The sequence below is a fragment of the Blennius ocellaris genome (assembly GCF_963422515.1).
Source record: "Blennius ocellaris genome assembly, chromosome: 10".
NCBI classification, from domain to species: Eukaryota; Metazoa; Chordata; class Actinopteri; order Blenniiformes; family Blenniidae; genus Blennius; species Blennius ocellaris.
Window position 1 is genome coordinate 29,613,863 of NC_137659.1, and position 16,578 is coordinate 29,630,440.

General features: G+C 44.0%; 1 protein-coding gene across 1 annotated transcript; it reads right to left on the reverse strand.

The window, feature by feature from the left end:
- Positions 1-740: 740 nt before the first annotated feature.
- Positions 741-16,157, reverse strand: tdrd5 (tudor domain containing 5; the record flags this gene model as incomplete). Its single annotated transcript, XM_080503634.1, has 13 exons — positions 741-872; positions 1,057-1,257; positions 8,278-8,344; positions 8,427-8,636; positions 8,731-8,945; positions 9,154-9,230; positions 9,718-9,877; positions 11,577-11,633; positions 11,888-11,950; positions 13,790-13,825; positions 14,010-14,246; positions 15,672-15,808; positions 15,929-16,157. The coding sequence occupies 13 exons, from the start codon at positions 16,155-16,157 to the stop codon at positions 741-743; spliced, it is 1,821 nt and encodes a 606-aa protein (XP_080359760.1).
- Between the last annotated feature and the right edge of the window lie 421 nt (positions 16,158-16,578).

The window sequence follows — 16,578 nt, forward strand, 5'->3', positions numbered from 1 at the left end:
TCATCCTGTTTGCTGTATCATTTCATTATCATGTTAATTTAGCAGCTTCTGCGGGTCCTAAAAAAGGTTAATGAGAAATTAAGAGGGAGGACTAAAGCTGAAAATCACCACAAAACCTTGAATAACAAAATACAGATGTGTGACAGTATTACGAGCTCAAGCATATTTTTTCTATTTTACTTTGTGTCAGGTGAGATTCACTGGAAACATTGCATTATTTTTCTCTAAACTAATAAATGCAACAATTCTACAATAAGCATTGCATTTCAGAATTCATTTTAAGATTCTTTTATTCGTTTTTAAATCTGATCTGGCCCCGCCTTACTTCTGAGCTGCTCCACCCCTCCTCGGTGCCTCCGGTCAGCTGATTAGCTGCTTCTGGAGGCACTGAGGTCTAAACGAAAGCTTTTTCGGTTGCAGCCCCACTGTGGTGGAATGAGCTCCACTGCCCGTCAGACAATCCCCCTCACTGTCCACTTTTAAAACTAAAACTTTTAAAAGTGGAAGACCCATTTTTATTCCTTGGCTTTTAACCACGTTTTAACCATGTTTGAGCCTTTTTTTATTGTTGCCAATCTTATGTTGGTTTTTTTCTTACTGCATTTTGCCATTTTTATACTTTTATTTTGTCTTTTATTAGAAGCACTTTGGCTTCAGCCACTGTTGTTTTAAAGTGCTATACAAACAAAAGTGACTTGACTTGGTTTGAATAAAAACCACATGTAACTTCAACATAAGTTTCATGCATGTGTCATAGCTACCTCCTTTGATTCCCATGGCTGGGGGATCACAATCTCCTTCACCTCAATCTCTGGCAGGTCCACCACACCTTTCCCCAAGTAGAAGCTCACTGGTGTAACTCTTGGACTCAACTTAACCAAGACAAGAAGACAAAGAAAAAAAGAGAGAAGAGAAAGAGAGCTCCTTACCTGCAGAAAGTGTTAAAAATGCTAAAAGCACACACACACACAATCCTCCCACCCCCTGCTAACTTTGACATATTATGCAAAAATACCTGCCGTCCTTCCTAACGGTAAAAATGTGTGAGAAGCTCACCGCTGCAGAGACTGCAGGGCTGCAGGCTTTTCCATGGCCTTGGCTTATCAAGACAGCGTGGCTGTAGATGTCTTCTGCAGTGGAGGTGTCGCACAGGTAGAGCTGCAGCACATCGCCAACGTAATGATCCAGGAGTCCCACCAGGACGCGATCAACATACAGTTTACGAAATGATGCTAAGGCCTCAGCAGTCCAGTAACCCTGAGACAGACCAATAAAATCATTTTAAATTCATCCCGCAAATTTTGTTCTACACTGTAGTTAGAACGGCTGCAGCAAAGTGTTGTGTATAATCTCAACTGTACAGTGAATGAGTGCTTTCTTGTTCTCTGGAGACCAGAGCTTTTCAACATTTATCACCAAAATTGCAGTTTTTGACAGTTTCCGAATAACATTTTTCAGGGACTGAAGAACTATTCAAGCTTTATTACAAGTCTCACACAGCTTATGAGGTTGTGTGGATAGTTTTACTGTATTAAAGTTTACATTTATGAAACTCCATCACAATTTAAAAAGGTAGAAATTGTATTTTTAGATGCTTAGTCATTTTGATTCTTTCCAACATTTTACTATAATAATACAAACTTGTTTAGCACTTTTTGGACACTCAGCCAATTCACATAAAGAAACACAAATAAAAATAGAATTAAGAGTTTCAGGAAAAGCAAGTTTGACCAGGTGGGTTTTGAGGAGTGTTTGGAAGTTTTACACGGACTCCGTGTTCTTGATGAGTTGAGGGAGTGAGTTCCAGATGGCCGGGCGGTGGAGGCTCGGTCCCCCAAGGTCCAGTGGTTAGTGTGGGTGGAGGTGGGCAAGGCTGCAGGTGGGGTGTTGTTGTTGCAGGAGGTGGGTGAGGTAGGGAGGGGCAATGTTGTGGGGGATCTTGTAGGTGAGGAGGAGCTTGTATGAAATGCCATATTGCATAGGGAGCCAGTGGAGCTGTTGGGAGGATGGGGGTGATGTGTTCTCTGGACTGGGGCTGAGCGAGGAGGCGGCGGCAGCGGAGTTCTGGATGGATTGTAGTTTTTGTAAATGACTGGTGAGGTGTCCATAAAGAAGAATAATGCATTAATGGAGACTGGAGGTGACGAAGGCGAGGATGAGTATTTCAGCTGAGGTCTGGGAGAGGCAGGGACGGAGGCGAGCGATATTCTGGAGGTGGAAGAAGGATGTTTTAATGATATGGTTGATGTGAGACTGAAATGAGAGGGAGGGGCCATTATCATGTTGAGTTCAGAGAGGGAGGGGCCATTATCATGTTGAGTTCAAAGAGGGAGGGGCCATTATCATGTTGAGTTCAAAGAGGGAGGCTCATTATCATGTTGAGTTCAAAGAGGAAGGGGCCATTATCATGTTGAGTTCAGAGAGGGAGGGGCCAATATCATGTTGAGTTCAAAGAGGGAGGCTCATTATGTTGAGTTCAAAGAGGAAGGGGCCATTATCATGTTGAGTTCAGAGAGGGAGGGGCCATTATCATGTTGAGTTCAGAGAGGGAGGGGCCATTATCATGTTGAGTTCAAAGAGGGAGGCTCATTATCATGTTGAGTTCAAAGAGGAAGGGGCCATTATCATGTTGAGTTCAAAGAGGGAGGGGCCATTATCATGTTGAGTTCAAAGAGGGAGGGGCCATTATCATGTTGAGTTCAAAGAGGGAGGCTCATTATGTTGAGTTCAAAGAGGAAGGGGCCATTATCATGTTGAGTTCAGAGAGGGAGGGGCCATTATCATGTTGAGTTCAGAGAGGAAGGGGCCATTATCATATTGAGTTCAAAGAGGGAGGCTCATTATGTTGAGTTCAAAGAGGAAGGGGCCATTATCATGTTGAGTTCAGAGAGGGAGGGGCCATTATCATGTTGAGTTCAGAGAGGGAGGGGCCATTATCATGTTGAGTTCAAAGAGGGAGGCTCATTATCATGTTGAGTTCAAAGAGGAAGGGGCCATTATCATGTTGAGTTCAGAGAGGGAGGGGCCATTATCATGTTGAGTTCAGAGAGGGAGGGGCCACTATCATGTTGAGTTAAGAGAGGGAGGGGCCATTATCATGTTGAGTTCAGAGAGGGAGGGGCCATTATCATGTTGAGTTCAAAGAGGGAGGGGCCATTATCATGTTGAGTTCAAAGAGGAAGGCTCATTATCATGTTGAGTTCAAAGAGGAAGGGGCCATTATCATGTTGAGTTCAGAGAGGGAGGGGCCATTATCATGTTGAGTTCAAAGAGGGAGGGGCCATTATCATGTTGAGTTCAAAGAGGGAGGTTCATTATGTTGAGTTCAAAGAGGAAGGGGCCATTATCATGTTGAGTTCAGAGAGGGAGGGGCCATTATCATGTTGAGTTCAGAGAGGGAGGGGCCATTATCATGTTGAGTTCAGAGAGGGAGGGGCCATTATCATGTTGAGTTCAAAGAGGGAGGGGCCATTATCATGTTGAGTTCAAAGAGGGAGGCTCATTATCATGTTGAGTTCAGAGAGGGAGGGGCCATTATCATGTTGAGTTCAAAGAGGGAGGGGCCATTATCATGTTGAGTTCAAAGAGGGAGGCTCATTATGTTGAGTTCAGAGAGGGAGGGGCCATTATCATGTTGAGTTCAAAGAGGGAGGCTCATTATCATGTTGAGTTCAAAGAGGAAGGGGCCATTATCATGTTGAGTTCAGAGAGGGAGGGGCCATTATCATGTTGAGTTCAGAGAGGGAGGCTCATCATGTTGAGTTCAAAGAGGGAGGGGCCATTATCATGTTGAGTTCAGAGAGGGAGGGGCCATAATCATGTTGAGTTCAGAGAGGGAGGGGCCATTATCATGTTGAGTTCAGAGAGGGAGGGGCCATTATCATGTTGAGTTCAAAGAGGGAGGGGCCATTATCATGTTGAGTTCAAAGAGGGAGGGGCCATTATGTTGAGTTCAGAGAGGGAGGGGCCATTATGTTGAGTTCAGCGAGGGAGGCTCATTATCATGTTGAGTTCAGAGAGGGAGGGGTCATTATGTTGAGTTCAGAGAGGGAGGGGCCATTATGTTGAGTTTAGAGAGGGAGGTTCATTATCATGTTGAGTTCAGAGAGGGAGGGGTCATTATGTTGAGTTCAGAGAGGGAGGGGTCATTATCATGTTGAGTTCAGAGAGGGAGGGGTCATTATGTTGAGTTCAGAGAGGGAGGGGCCATTATGTTGAGTTCAGAGAGGGAGGGGTCATTATCATGTTGAGTTCAGAGAGGGAGGGGCCATTATGTTGAGTTCAGAGAGGGAGGGGCCATTATGTTGAGTTCAGAGAGGGAGGTTCATTATCATGTTGAGTTCAGAGAGGGAGGTTCATTATCATGTTGAGTTCAGAGAGGGAGGGGCCATTATGTTGAGTTCAGAGAGGGAGGGGCCATTATGTTGAGTTCAGAGAGGGAGGCTCATTATGTTGAGTTCAGAGAGGGAGGGGTCATTATGTTGAGTTCAGAGAGGGAGGGGCCATTATGTTGAGTTCAGAGAGGGAGGCTCATTATGTTGAGTTCAGAGAGGGAGGGGTCATTATGTTGAGTTCAGAGAGGGAGGGGTCATTATGTTGAGTTCAGAGAGAGAGGCTCATTATCATGTTGAGTTCAGAGAGGGAGGCTCATTATCATGTTGAGTTCAGAGAGGGAGGCTCATTATGTTGAGTTCAGAGAGGGAGGGGCCATTATGTTGAGTTCAGAGAGGGAGGCTCATTATGTTGAGTTCAGAGAGGGAGGGATCATTATGTTGAGTTCAGAGAGGGAGGCTCATTATGTTGAGTTCGGAGAGGGAGGGGCCATTATGTTGAGTTCAGAGAGGGAGGGGCCATTATGTTGAGTTCAGAGAGGGAGGCTCATTATGTTGAGTTCAGAGAGGGAGGGGCCATTATGTTGAGTTCAGAGAGGGAGGGGTCATTATGTTGAGTTCAGAGAGGGAGGCTCATTATGTTGAGTTCAGAGAGGGAGGGGTCATTATGTTGAGTTCAGAGAGGGAGGGGCCATTATGTTGAGTTCGGAGAGGGAGGGGCCATTATGTTGAGTTCAGAGAGGGAGGGGCCATTATGTTGAGTTCAGAGAGGGAGGCTCATTATGTTGAGTTCAGAGAGGGAGGGGCCATTATGTTGAGTTCAGAGAGGGAGGGGTCATTATGTTGAGTTCAGAGAGGGAGGGGCCATAATCATGTTGAGTTCAGAGAGGGAGGGGCCATTATGTTGAGTTCAGAGAGGGAGGGGCCATTATCATGTTGAGTTCAGAGAGGGAGGCTCATTATGTTGAGTTTAGAGAGGTAGGGGTCATTATGTTGAGTTCAGAGAGGGAGGGGCCATTATGTTGAGTTCAGAGAGGGAGGGGCCATTATCATGTTGAGTTCAGAGAGGGAGGGGCCATTATGTTGAGTTCAGAGAGGGAGGGGCCATTATCATGTTGAGTTCAGAGAGGGAGGGGCCATTATGTTGAGTTCAGAGAGGGAGGCTCATTATGTTGAGTTCAGAGAGGGAGGGGCCATTATGTTGAGTTCAGAGAGGGAGGCTCATTATGTTGAGTTCAGAGAGGGAGGGGTCATCATGTTGAGTTCAGAGAGGGAGGGGCCATTATCATGTTGAGTTCAAAGAGGGAGGCTCATTATCATGTTGAGTTCAAAGAGGAAGGGGCCATTATCATGTTGAGTTCAAAGAGGGAGGGGCCATTATGTTGAGTTCAAAGAGGGAGGGGCCATTATCATGTTGAGTTCAAAGAGGGAGGCTCATTATGTTGAGTTCAAAGAGGAAGGGGCCATTATCATGTTGAGTTCAAAGAGGGAGGCTCATTATGTTGAGTTCAGAGAGGGAGGGGCCATTATCATGTTGAGTTCAGAGAGGGAGGGGCCATTATCATGTTGAGTTCAAAGAGGGAGGCTCATTATCATGTTGAGTTCAGAGAGGGAGGGGCCATTATCATGTTGAGTTCAAAAAGGGAGGGGCCATTATCGTGTTGAGTTCAAAGAGGGAGGCTCATTATGTTGAGTTCAGAGAGGGAGGGGCCATTATCATGTTGAGTTCAGAGAAGGAGGGGCCATTATCATGTTGAGTTCAAAGAGGGAGGCTCATTATCATGTTGAGTTCAAAGAGGAAGGGGCCATTATCATGTTGAGTTCAGAGAGGGAGGGGCTATTATCATGTTGAGTTCAGAGAGGGAGGGGCCATTATCATGTTGAGTTCAGAGAGGGAGGCTCATCATGTTGAGTTCAAAGAGGGAGGGGCCATTATCATGTTGAGTTCAGAGAGGGAGGGGCCATAATCATGTTGAGTTCAGAGAGGGAGGGGCCATTATCATGTTGAGTTCAAAGAGGGAGGGGCCATTATGTTGAGTTCAGAGAGGGAGGGGCCATTATGTTGAGTTCAGAGAGGGAGGCTAATTATCATGTTGAGTTCAGAGAGGGAGGGGTCATTATGTTGAGTTCAGAGAGGGAGGGGCCATTATGTTGAGTTCAGAGAGGGAGGCTCATTATGTTGAGTTCAGAGAGGGAGGGGCCATTATGTTGAGTTCAGAGAGGGAGGTTCATTATCATGTTGAGTTCAGAGAGGGAGGGGCCATTATGTTGAGTTCAGAGAGGGAGGCTCATTATGTTGAGTTCAGAGAGGGAGGGGCCATTATGTTGAGTTCAGAGAGGGAGGCTCATTATGTTGAGTTCAGAGAGGGAGGGGTCATTATGTTGAGTTCAGAGAGGGAGGGGTCATTATGTTGAGTTCAGAGAGGGAGGGGCCATTATGTTGAGTTCAGAGAGGGAGGCTCATTATGTTGAGTTCAGAGAGGGAGGGGCCATTATGTTGAGTTCAGAGAGGGAGGTTCATTATCATGTTGAGTTCAGAGAGGGAGGGGCCATTATGTTGAGTTCAGAGAGGGAGGCTCATTATGTTGAGTTCAGAGAGGGAGGGGCCATTATGTTGAGTTCAGAGAGGGAGGCTCATTATGTTGAGTTCAGAGAGGGAGGGGTCATTATGTTGAGTTCAGAGAGGGAGGGGTCATTATGTTGAGTTCAGAGAGGGAGGCTCATTATGTTGAGTTCAGAGAGGGAGGCTCATTATGTTGAGTTCAGAGAGGGAGGGGCCATTATGTTGAGTTCAGAGAGGGAGGGGCCATTATGTTGAGTTCAGAGAGGGAGGCTCATTATGTTGAGTTCAGAGAGGGAGGGGCCATTATGTTGAGTTCAGAGAGGGAGGGGCCATTGTGTTGAGTTCAGAGAGGGAGGGGCCATTATGTTGAGTTCAGAGAGGGAGGGGCCATTGTGTTGAGTTCAGAGAGGGAGGGGCCATTATGTTGAGTTCAGAGAGGGAGGTTCATTATGTTGAGTTCAGAGAGGGAGGCTCATTATGTTGAGTTCAGAGAGGGAGGCTCATTATGTTGAGTTCAGAGAGGGAGGCTCATTATGTTGAGTTCAGAGAGGGAGGCTCATTATGTTGAGTTCAGAGAGGGAGGCTCATTATGTTGAGTTCAGAGAGGGAGGGGCCATTATGTTGAGTTCAGAGAGGGAGGGGCCATTATGTTGAGTTCAGAGAGGGAGGCTCATTATCATGTTGAGTTCAGAGAGGGAGGCTCATTATGTTGAGTTCAGAGAGGGAGGGGCCATTATGTTGAGTTCAGAGAGGGAGGCTCATTATCATGTTGAGTTCAGAGAGGGAGGCTCATTATCATGTTGAGTTCAGAGAGGGAGGGGCCATTATGTTGAGTTCAGAGAGGGAGGGGTCATTATGTTGAGTTCAGAGAGGGAGGGGTCATTATGTTGAGTTCAGAGAGGGAGGGGCCATTATGTTGAGTTCAGAGAGGGAGGGGCCATTATGTTGAGTTCAGAGAGGGAGGGGTCATTATGTTGAGTTCAGAGAGGGAGGGGTCATTATCATGTTGAGTTCAGAGAGGGAGGGGCCATTATGTTGAGTTCAGAGAGGGAGGGGTCATTATGTTGAGTTCAGAGAGGGAGGGGCCATTATGTTGAGTTCAGAGAGGGAGGGGCCATTATGTTGAGTTCAGAGAGGGAGGGGCCATTATGTTGAGTTCAGAGAGGGAGGGGCCATTATGTTGAGTTCAGAGAGGGAGGGGTCATTATGTTGAGTTCAGAGAGGGAGGGGCCATTATGTTGAGTTCAGAGAGGGAGGGGCCATTATGTTGAGTTCAGAGAGGGAGGGGTCATTATGTTGAGTTCAGAGAGGGAGGGGTCATTATGTTGAGTTCAGAGAGGGAGGGGCCATTATGTTGAGTTCAGAGAGGGAGGGGCCACTCACATTGGTAGGTGTAATTCCAGCAAGTGATGAAGGAACGCCTTGTGCTGGGAGACCTGAATAACAAGACCTGAGAAACAAGATCAACTGCAGAACAGAAAGCATGTACAAGCTCATGTGTGTATATTCAAAAGGTTAGCCTGGATCCTTACTTGAGGAACTTGAGCTTGGTGGTGTGCACCGTTGCCATAATGCCAAAGTCAACATAGTACACTTCCACCTCAGTGGCGCTGACAGTCTGGTGGATCAGCACCCGGTAGAACCACCACCCAGCTGGGGACAAGCAGCAGACCTGACCCGGTCGGACAAACTGCTCGGGGAGGCAGTACAGCTCTGAAACCTCCGAACACCTGTAGCATCGTCTAGGACAGGAGAGAGAAAAGCAGAATATATACGTTCGCGTTTCTTAACGTTGTTTGATAAAAAACTATGGGACTCACAAACATACACAATCACCTCATGTCAATCATCATTTGCTCAAATGCGTTGGTTTCGTCACTGAATATGAACCGGATGTAGAAGTGTCCAGGTGACAGCACCTCTTCCACTGAGACTTCGATCAACTCCCGAGCATCGTGACGAGTTGGAGGTTTGAGACGCTGGCTCAGAATCGCATCCATTGGCACCGCTGGGACCAGATACTCCAGCATAGCATGGCACATCTCTGGCATCTATATGAAACACATTCCAATGGAAAACCAATGGCCTTTGGAGACCACAGCCTGTTCCGGTGCTACTTCCAATAGGACTCCCCAGATCAAGTTCTTACAACTTGCATCACAGCTTTGCTTGGTATTTACTGCTCTAGAAGTACAGCGCAAAATGGAAAAAATGTGTTGTGAAACCTGTACATTTTAGAAATGTGATTTAACCCCAAACCTTTGTTTTGTCGGGATTTGCTGGACACTCTGGAATGAACTCGACTCCATCATTAAAACTCTCCATGTCTTTCATATCTGGGAAAAAAAATAGATAGAAATGTTATATGTCCCTGCCAGGCATTATTTCACAAGTTGTCAGTGTCATACTACATAAAACAACATCATATGACACAACGAGTCACAGGTTGGGAGACTATTTACACCACAAATACCTACAGAACATTGTATTCAACACCAAGTCTGCCTTTCCCATCATTTCATTTCATTTAATACCCGAGCAAATAAACCATTCATTCATTCATTCAGCATAATGGGAAGTTGAATGAAGGTGATAACTTGTAACAGTCCACTGCAGCCAGACTTCACTTCATATTTTGGACGCACGATTTGCTATAAACAAAGTGCATGTTTTGCTTCAAACTTTTATAAACACTTGTGAATAAAAGGGAATAATAGTCAAGTCATGATTTGAACCTAACATGTTCCCACGAGGACACAAAGAAAGTGACGAGGGTGTGACTGGGTGAAGGCATGGTGCGGTAGGTTAACAGTCCACACTCACCCATTTTTGTGTTGATGCCATGTACGTCTGAGATGATCCATTGGTTTCTGTCGTCGCTCCCTGCTGGCTCCATGTGGAAGACGTCACTCATGTCATCAAGAAGATCAAGGATGTTGACAAAGCCACACTGTTTCAGAGGTATGGCTTCACCGAAAAGTCTCTGAATTAACAAAAGAGCAACAAAAGATTTCAAATATTCCCAACAAGATGATCTGAGCTCATGTACACCGACACTTCCACTGAGTTATTGGCCTAAGAAAATCCTTTCTAATCTAATTCAGTGCTCTGCACCTTTTATGACCCAGAGAGACACTTTTGTGATTGATTTCCCACCAAATCCAATTCACCTGAAGCCACAAAACACATGTAACCTTTAGAATGAGGCTGACACGACTACAACAGAAACTGGATCTTACAAAGTTTCAATCAGAATTGAGGATGGTAAACAGTTCAGCTCATTTTCAGCTGTTTTTGTACCTGATTTGAGCAGTTTCATCCTTCTTTTCAAGCATTTTTCAGACAATTTTGACATTTTAGAATAGAATAGTACTTTATTAACCCCAGACAAAATTCCTTTAAGCTTTGCTCCACACAGAATACAATGAAACAAAGTTGAACGTCAGATACGACAGGATAAAAGTTAAATACTTAATGCTAAATATTAGGGCTGCAATAACGAATCGATAAAAGTTGTGTCATGTGTTTGCTCTCTCAGAAATATCAAAGTTGCAGCACAGCACTTGAGCCTACTGGCGAGCCGCCAGAGCGTGCTCCCACGCGGAAATACATCATTAGAGCGTGCTTCGGCGATCAGCCACTGGAGCACACTCCGACGTGGGGAACGTCACCAGGGCCAACTGGCAGCCCATCTTGGAAACAACAGGAAAGTTGCGGCGTGGCAGTGGAGCCAGAGCACCCTCCGATGTGGGGAGAGAAAAACCAGCAGTGAAAAGCAGAGGATGTAAACAACAACAGAGGAATCATACGGTCTGCCGTCCCGCTGAGGTTACTGGTGGAACATCACTCGTCTGTGGAGCTCTAAGCCCCGCCTACTTTTTAACCGACTTTCTGGAGGAAATGCACCAGATTTGGCTCTGATTACGCTTTACTGTACTGCTTCGTACCGCTTTACCTTACCGCTCCATACTGCTGTTTGATCTTGTAAAAATATAGACAATCTCATTCCATACTGTGACCACAACAAAGAAAAACATGGAAGTGCATTGGTTCAGTTATGTGCTTTTAAATCACCAAAACATATTTGGTGTTTGGCTCGTTCAATATCAACTGTCCTACAATTTGAAATGTTTTGTTTTTTTAAACCGATTCATCGATTAACTGATTATTAGAATAATTGTTAGTTGCAGCCCTACTAAATATTAATATGTACAAGGCTCAACAGTGACTAATGTAAGCACAGAAAGGATGAAATGAACCAAAACACAAACACTTTTAATAAGGAGGCATTATAGTTTAAAGGCCATGGGAACAAAGGAGATTTTAGCCATTGTATCGCTTTTCTAAGCAGTTTTCTTGTTTCTTTTTGAAGCTTTCTTTTATCGTTTATAAATTCAAGTGATTTTAGCTCTTTTTTCATATTTTAGTAATTGTGACTTATTTTTGAAGCCTTTTTTATCCAAGAGACAAGTCATTCTATTCTATTCTATTTTGAAAATGACTTTGATGTGCAAATAAAACAAAGGCTCCTGCTTGGCAGGTTGCAGACTTCTGATCCAATTAAAAGGCAAGAAGCAAAGCCGATCTCAGGGGAGACTTAACTGCTTGTGAAAACTAACAAAGATCTTGAAGAACTAATCTGGAATCTTTATCTGAACAAAATGCACGAGATCACGTTTTACCTTGTACTCAACTGTGAGATCATTGACTGATAATCCACCAGTCTTCAGGCCAACCACCTGCAAAGAGTTTCAAACATGTGAAAAGCTTCATTCCAAGATTGTGTTTGTTGTAATCACTTAAGATCACATGTTCATGTTATGTTCTGTGTCACAACCAAAATGAGAGGTGTACTTTCTGTCCAGAGGTGGTGCTGTGTTCATGCTGCAGACCATATTTCAAAAAGTATACATTTCATTTGTTATTCTCATCCATTACTGTGACAGATGACTATTGCACCGACATCCACTCAGAAAGCAGGGTGAAGTCTGACCTTTCGTAGCTTGTCCTTCAGCTCCTTGCTGACAGTCCCAGCAGTTCCTTTCCGTGTGATTTGCTGAGAAATAATCATGCTCAGATTCAAGTAGGAAAACACAGCTTCACTTGAAATACTTGAAACTTTTAACAGTACAATGTCATATTTAAGTGCTTGCTGAATGAACACTGGATGAGCAAGCAGCCCCTCCAGGATTACGCAGTCGCAACGAGGGACACAAATTCAATGTCAAAGTCCCAGCAATCCCAACGTGGCCTGGAACGTTGACCAATCACTGCAACTTCTCCACAATTTTGAAGAATCGTCACAAGACTGTAACCGTGACGTTGGAGAAGTTTTTCTATTTCTGGACACCTGGTCACATTTACCAACCAAGATTAAGACTTGGAGCAGAGGAAAGCCGTTTCTAAATGTCTCATGCTCTTGAAGGCTCAATTCCACTTTCTGCACTAATGTGAAAGAATGTGTGTGGCTTTACGTTCCGAGCGGCAGCTGCTCCCAAACTGCAGGGGGAACAGTGAGACCGTGGAAAGTGCATTTTGCAATGTTTTTATTTGATGTTTCACATGATGGATTTGCTGTGAGATTCTATGCACTTTTGAAACGAAAATCTTTGTTTAATTGTGATGGCTGTGATTAAAGTCTTAAATAGATTAAATAAATGTACTTTAATATAATTCTATTCCATCCTCCTGATTGTTCTTTTCGCACGCCAACAGTTGCACCTCTTTTTAGATCAGTAAAGCCGGTTTTCAGAAATATTTGTAGTCCTGGCAATCTCTTGTCTCTTCAGTGTATTTGTTCTTAACTCAAAGCATGTCATTATCTCAGATTGTTAATTACACATTTTCCAAAACAATATTGACTTGTTATGAAGGGGAAAAGGGGGGAAATCGCAACTATTTATCAAAACTTTCAAAAACAACTTTTAACCACAATTTTCTGGAAAAGCACACAGAGGGCCCCAGCACTCACTACAATCCTCTTATACTTGCCCCCCAAAAATGGATTTCAGCCATCAGGCAGCATATGGGGCCATGAAATGATTATAGAAAACCCTGCCTCCATAACCTGGGTGTGTCTTTTGACCAGTCTGTCACTCGACAGTCATGTCAGCCTGTTGACGCCTTCCTGTTTTTTCCACCTGCGTAACATCGCCAAGCCAAAACGAATGGTATCTAAGGTAGAGCTGGAGATGATTTTACTTTATCTCTTCTCGTTTAGACGACTGTAATGCCCTTTTTACCTGTTTGAGTCATCTTTAAACCGCCTTCAAACCATCTCAAATGCAGCTGCACATCTTTTAACAGGAACAACCCAGAGAGCCCACATTACCCTCGTCCTCTCCTCCCTCCACTGGCTCCCAATCACATTCAGTCTTCGTTTTAAAATACGAGTGCTAACTGTTAAAGCATTACATGGCCAAACACCATTTTATACTTCCAACCTCCTTCGCCCATGTGCCCCAAAAAGAGCGCTTAGGTCTGGCCACCCAATGTTGCTTACCGTCCCACACACCAAGCTCAAACCCCATGGTGATTGTGCATTTCAAGCTCTTCCACTCCAGCTAAGACGTGTTGATTGCTGTGGCTCCTTTATGAAGCAGTTCAAACATTTATATTCAGGCTCATTCTTACTCTTTTGTATAACTATGTACTCTATACCTTTAATAATCATATCTCTGTTTTTACTTTTTTTTTTTATTCTTTTCTGTTAAGTGCGGTTAAGCACCTTGTGACTCATGTCTGGGAAAAGTACTATATAAATAAAGTTCTATTCTAAAGTTCTACAAAGGTCCTCGAAATCCTGGCGGGGCTGACCAACCAAGAGTCTTAAGTATGAGACAGAATCTAGAAAGAACAAAACGTTTTCTCCATGATTGGCTTGCTTGCTACTTACAGTCATTGAATTGTCATGGTCAAGGTCCACAGCTTTCTGAGAGCACCATCTGTTCAAGGCACCGTCATTCACTGAAACTTCAAATTAAAGCATGACATTACATCAAAAACATGTATAATTCTGAAAAAACATGCAAATACAGTGTATATAAAGTCAACTTCTGAAAGCACGCATCACCTGGAGGTTTGACTTCAGTACGCAACCCTTTCACGGAGGGTACATCAGCCTGAAGCGCCCCCGGCTTCAGGGGTCCCGTCCTCCTGGTGGGGGGGGGCGGCCTGAGCAGATGCTGCTTCAGGGTCAGTGTTGAGCCAAACCGGTCATGCTGAACAACGATCATGTCTAATGCCGCCATGAGCATCTCCTCTTTCGTGTGGAAGCCGTAGTTGTTCAGACAGAGCGGGAAGCCAAAGCAGTTGGAGTATTTCCACTCTAGTTCCACCAATCGGATTGGGCCCTGCAAGGACACACGCAGCAGTTATCCAAATGTGACCACAGTGAAATTCATTTGATGAGGAATGGACGAACAAAAAAACTGCAAAATTGTTGTCCTTAATTCATTACAAAATTAGCAATTATCTGTGCCAGGATGTAAAACATAGAAGCCGCTGAGCAACGTCAGCCACTGAGTTTGTTTTTATTTAACTGGTTTACGGGTATTGCACGGTTTAGTAGGGTTGGGTACCGAAATTCGGTTCCAAGTTGCAACCGAATCAAAAGCAGCGTGTACAATTCGGGCTGCTCAATTAATTGAATCCTAATCGTGATTACGGCTCCAGACGAGCTCAAAGTTCAACATGAGCGCAGCGCAACACCAAAATACTTCCAACCAGAAACCCCGCCGCTCTACAAAATAAAGTTCCCCACTGTGGTGAGCAGTCAAGGTCAGAATTCACTCAGTGACTGTGAGGCGGTGGGGAACGTTATTTTGTAGAGGCGGTGTTTTCCAGTGGAAGCAGTTTAGTTGTGCACTCCATTGGAGGGATGAGAGAAAAAAGAGAGAAAGGAAAAGCATTTGAGTGTGTGAGAATGGAAAATAAAGTTTGGAGTTCCTTGCTGAACTCAATTCTATTTTGTACCAATTTATCTAAGTATTTATGTTGGACTTATTTATTGAAGTAAAGCTATCTGTTATTGTATTATATTTATTTCTTGTTTTCAAAAGATGAGTGCAGTAAAACAGTCTTTTAGTTTTTTACTACTACATTACAAGATATATTTCTATATTTAACAGGAAAGTCTTTTTTTAAAACACATTCAATGAATCCTGTTCCAAATTCAAAGACCTAATCATGCAAATAATCGTGATTTAAATTGTGTCCAAAATAATCATGATTATGATTTTTTTCCATAATCAAGCAGCCCATCATTTTTTATTCCTACATAAATATTTGTATTTATTTATTTGCCGGGGATATCTACTGACTGTAAGCAGCTGTTATGTAGTGAAGTCACTTTAATTCTGGAGGTTTATTTGCTGTGACTACAATCCACTTTAGTATTTTACCACTCATGCTGCTCAGACAGGATTTTATTTTTGTTTATCAGTTTCTTCAAACGTAAAGGAATAAAGGTACTTATGTTAAATAAACAATCGACCTATTTTTTCACTAAGTTGGACTTGAAGTATGGAATCGATAAGCAGACCTGGAATCGGATTCACAAAAATCCTCACGATAGGCATCCCGACTGTTTAGTGATGGTCATAACATAAAGAGACTAAAGATGAGGGTAGACATTATTTTGCCCTCTTCTGTAAATATCTGTTCCATTCCAGACACCAGTGTGGATGCTGTGATACCCTGGAGAGCAGGTGATGGAGTTGTGTTCTCAGATCAGGAGGGATGAATGGAGCAGAGTGAAATCTCCCATGGAAAGCCACAAAGGGGGGGGGCTGCCTGAGCCGGGGGGGCCGTGGAAAGGAGCAGTAGCCCCTCCTCTGGCCGCTGCGATCCGCCTTCGACAAACGCTGCTTGGTCACCAGTGCCGCCTGGTCTTTGGTGGTCTCGTCACAAACAGCTGCGAGAAGGGAAACATAAGTGACAGTGTGAAATAGCCAAAACAGCCAACTGACACGTTAATACAATTTATATATGGGGGGGGGATAACATTTGGTATTGACATTTTTTTTAAACCTACCTTTGAGATACACGTGTCGTTCTGGAGTGACATTAACAGACACAACGTCCGGCACATCATTAACAAAATGCATAACATTTGTGTAGCCCAGCAGCTTCAGGGGCATAGGATGGCCCAACATCTGGAAGTAGTCTTCACACAGCTGCTGAGGCTCAAGCCCCAGTTTGGATGAGATGAGCAAGGACCGCACATCCTTTTTCAGTTGTGCCAAAGCTTTGTCCTGACTCATCTGGTGTCTGTCTGGAAAACAGTGCAAGAAGACAATACAAGAAAATACGAACTAGATCTTCACACAGCCGGTTTCATTTGCTGAAAAAGAGGAGGCCAAGCACAGCAGATTATATCATCTTCACAATCCAATGAGAACATGTCCTTTCAAACATGTATGTTCTATATATTCAATGTTTTAACTCCGCTTCAGAATATATCATTTCAGAGGTCTTATAAGGTCATTGCATGTTTCACTATGTACATTTGGGTATCGCATTAAGCTTCTGCCATCAGTAGAGACTTTTGTCCAGTTTGGTTCATTTTTGCTCTTCATCTGTCCATTTTTCTGCCTGTGTTGGTGCAGATGATACTATTTTCTAATGTTTGCATTTAAAATCCCTTTCTTGACAAACTCTGGAAATTACATCTCCAATTTTTCT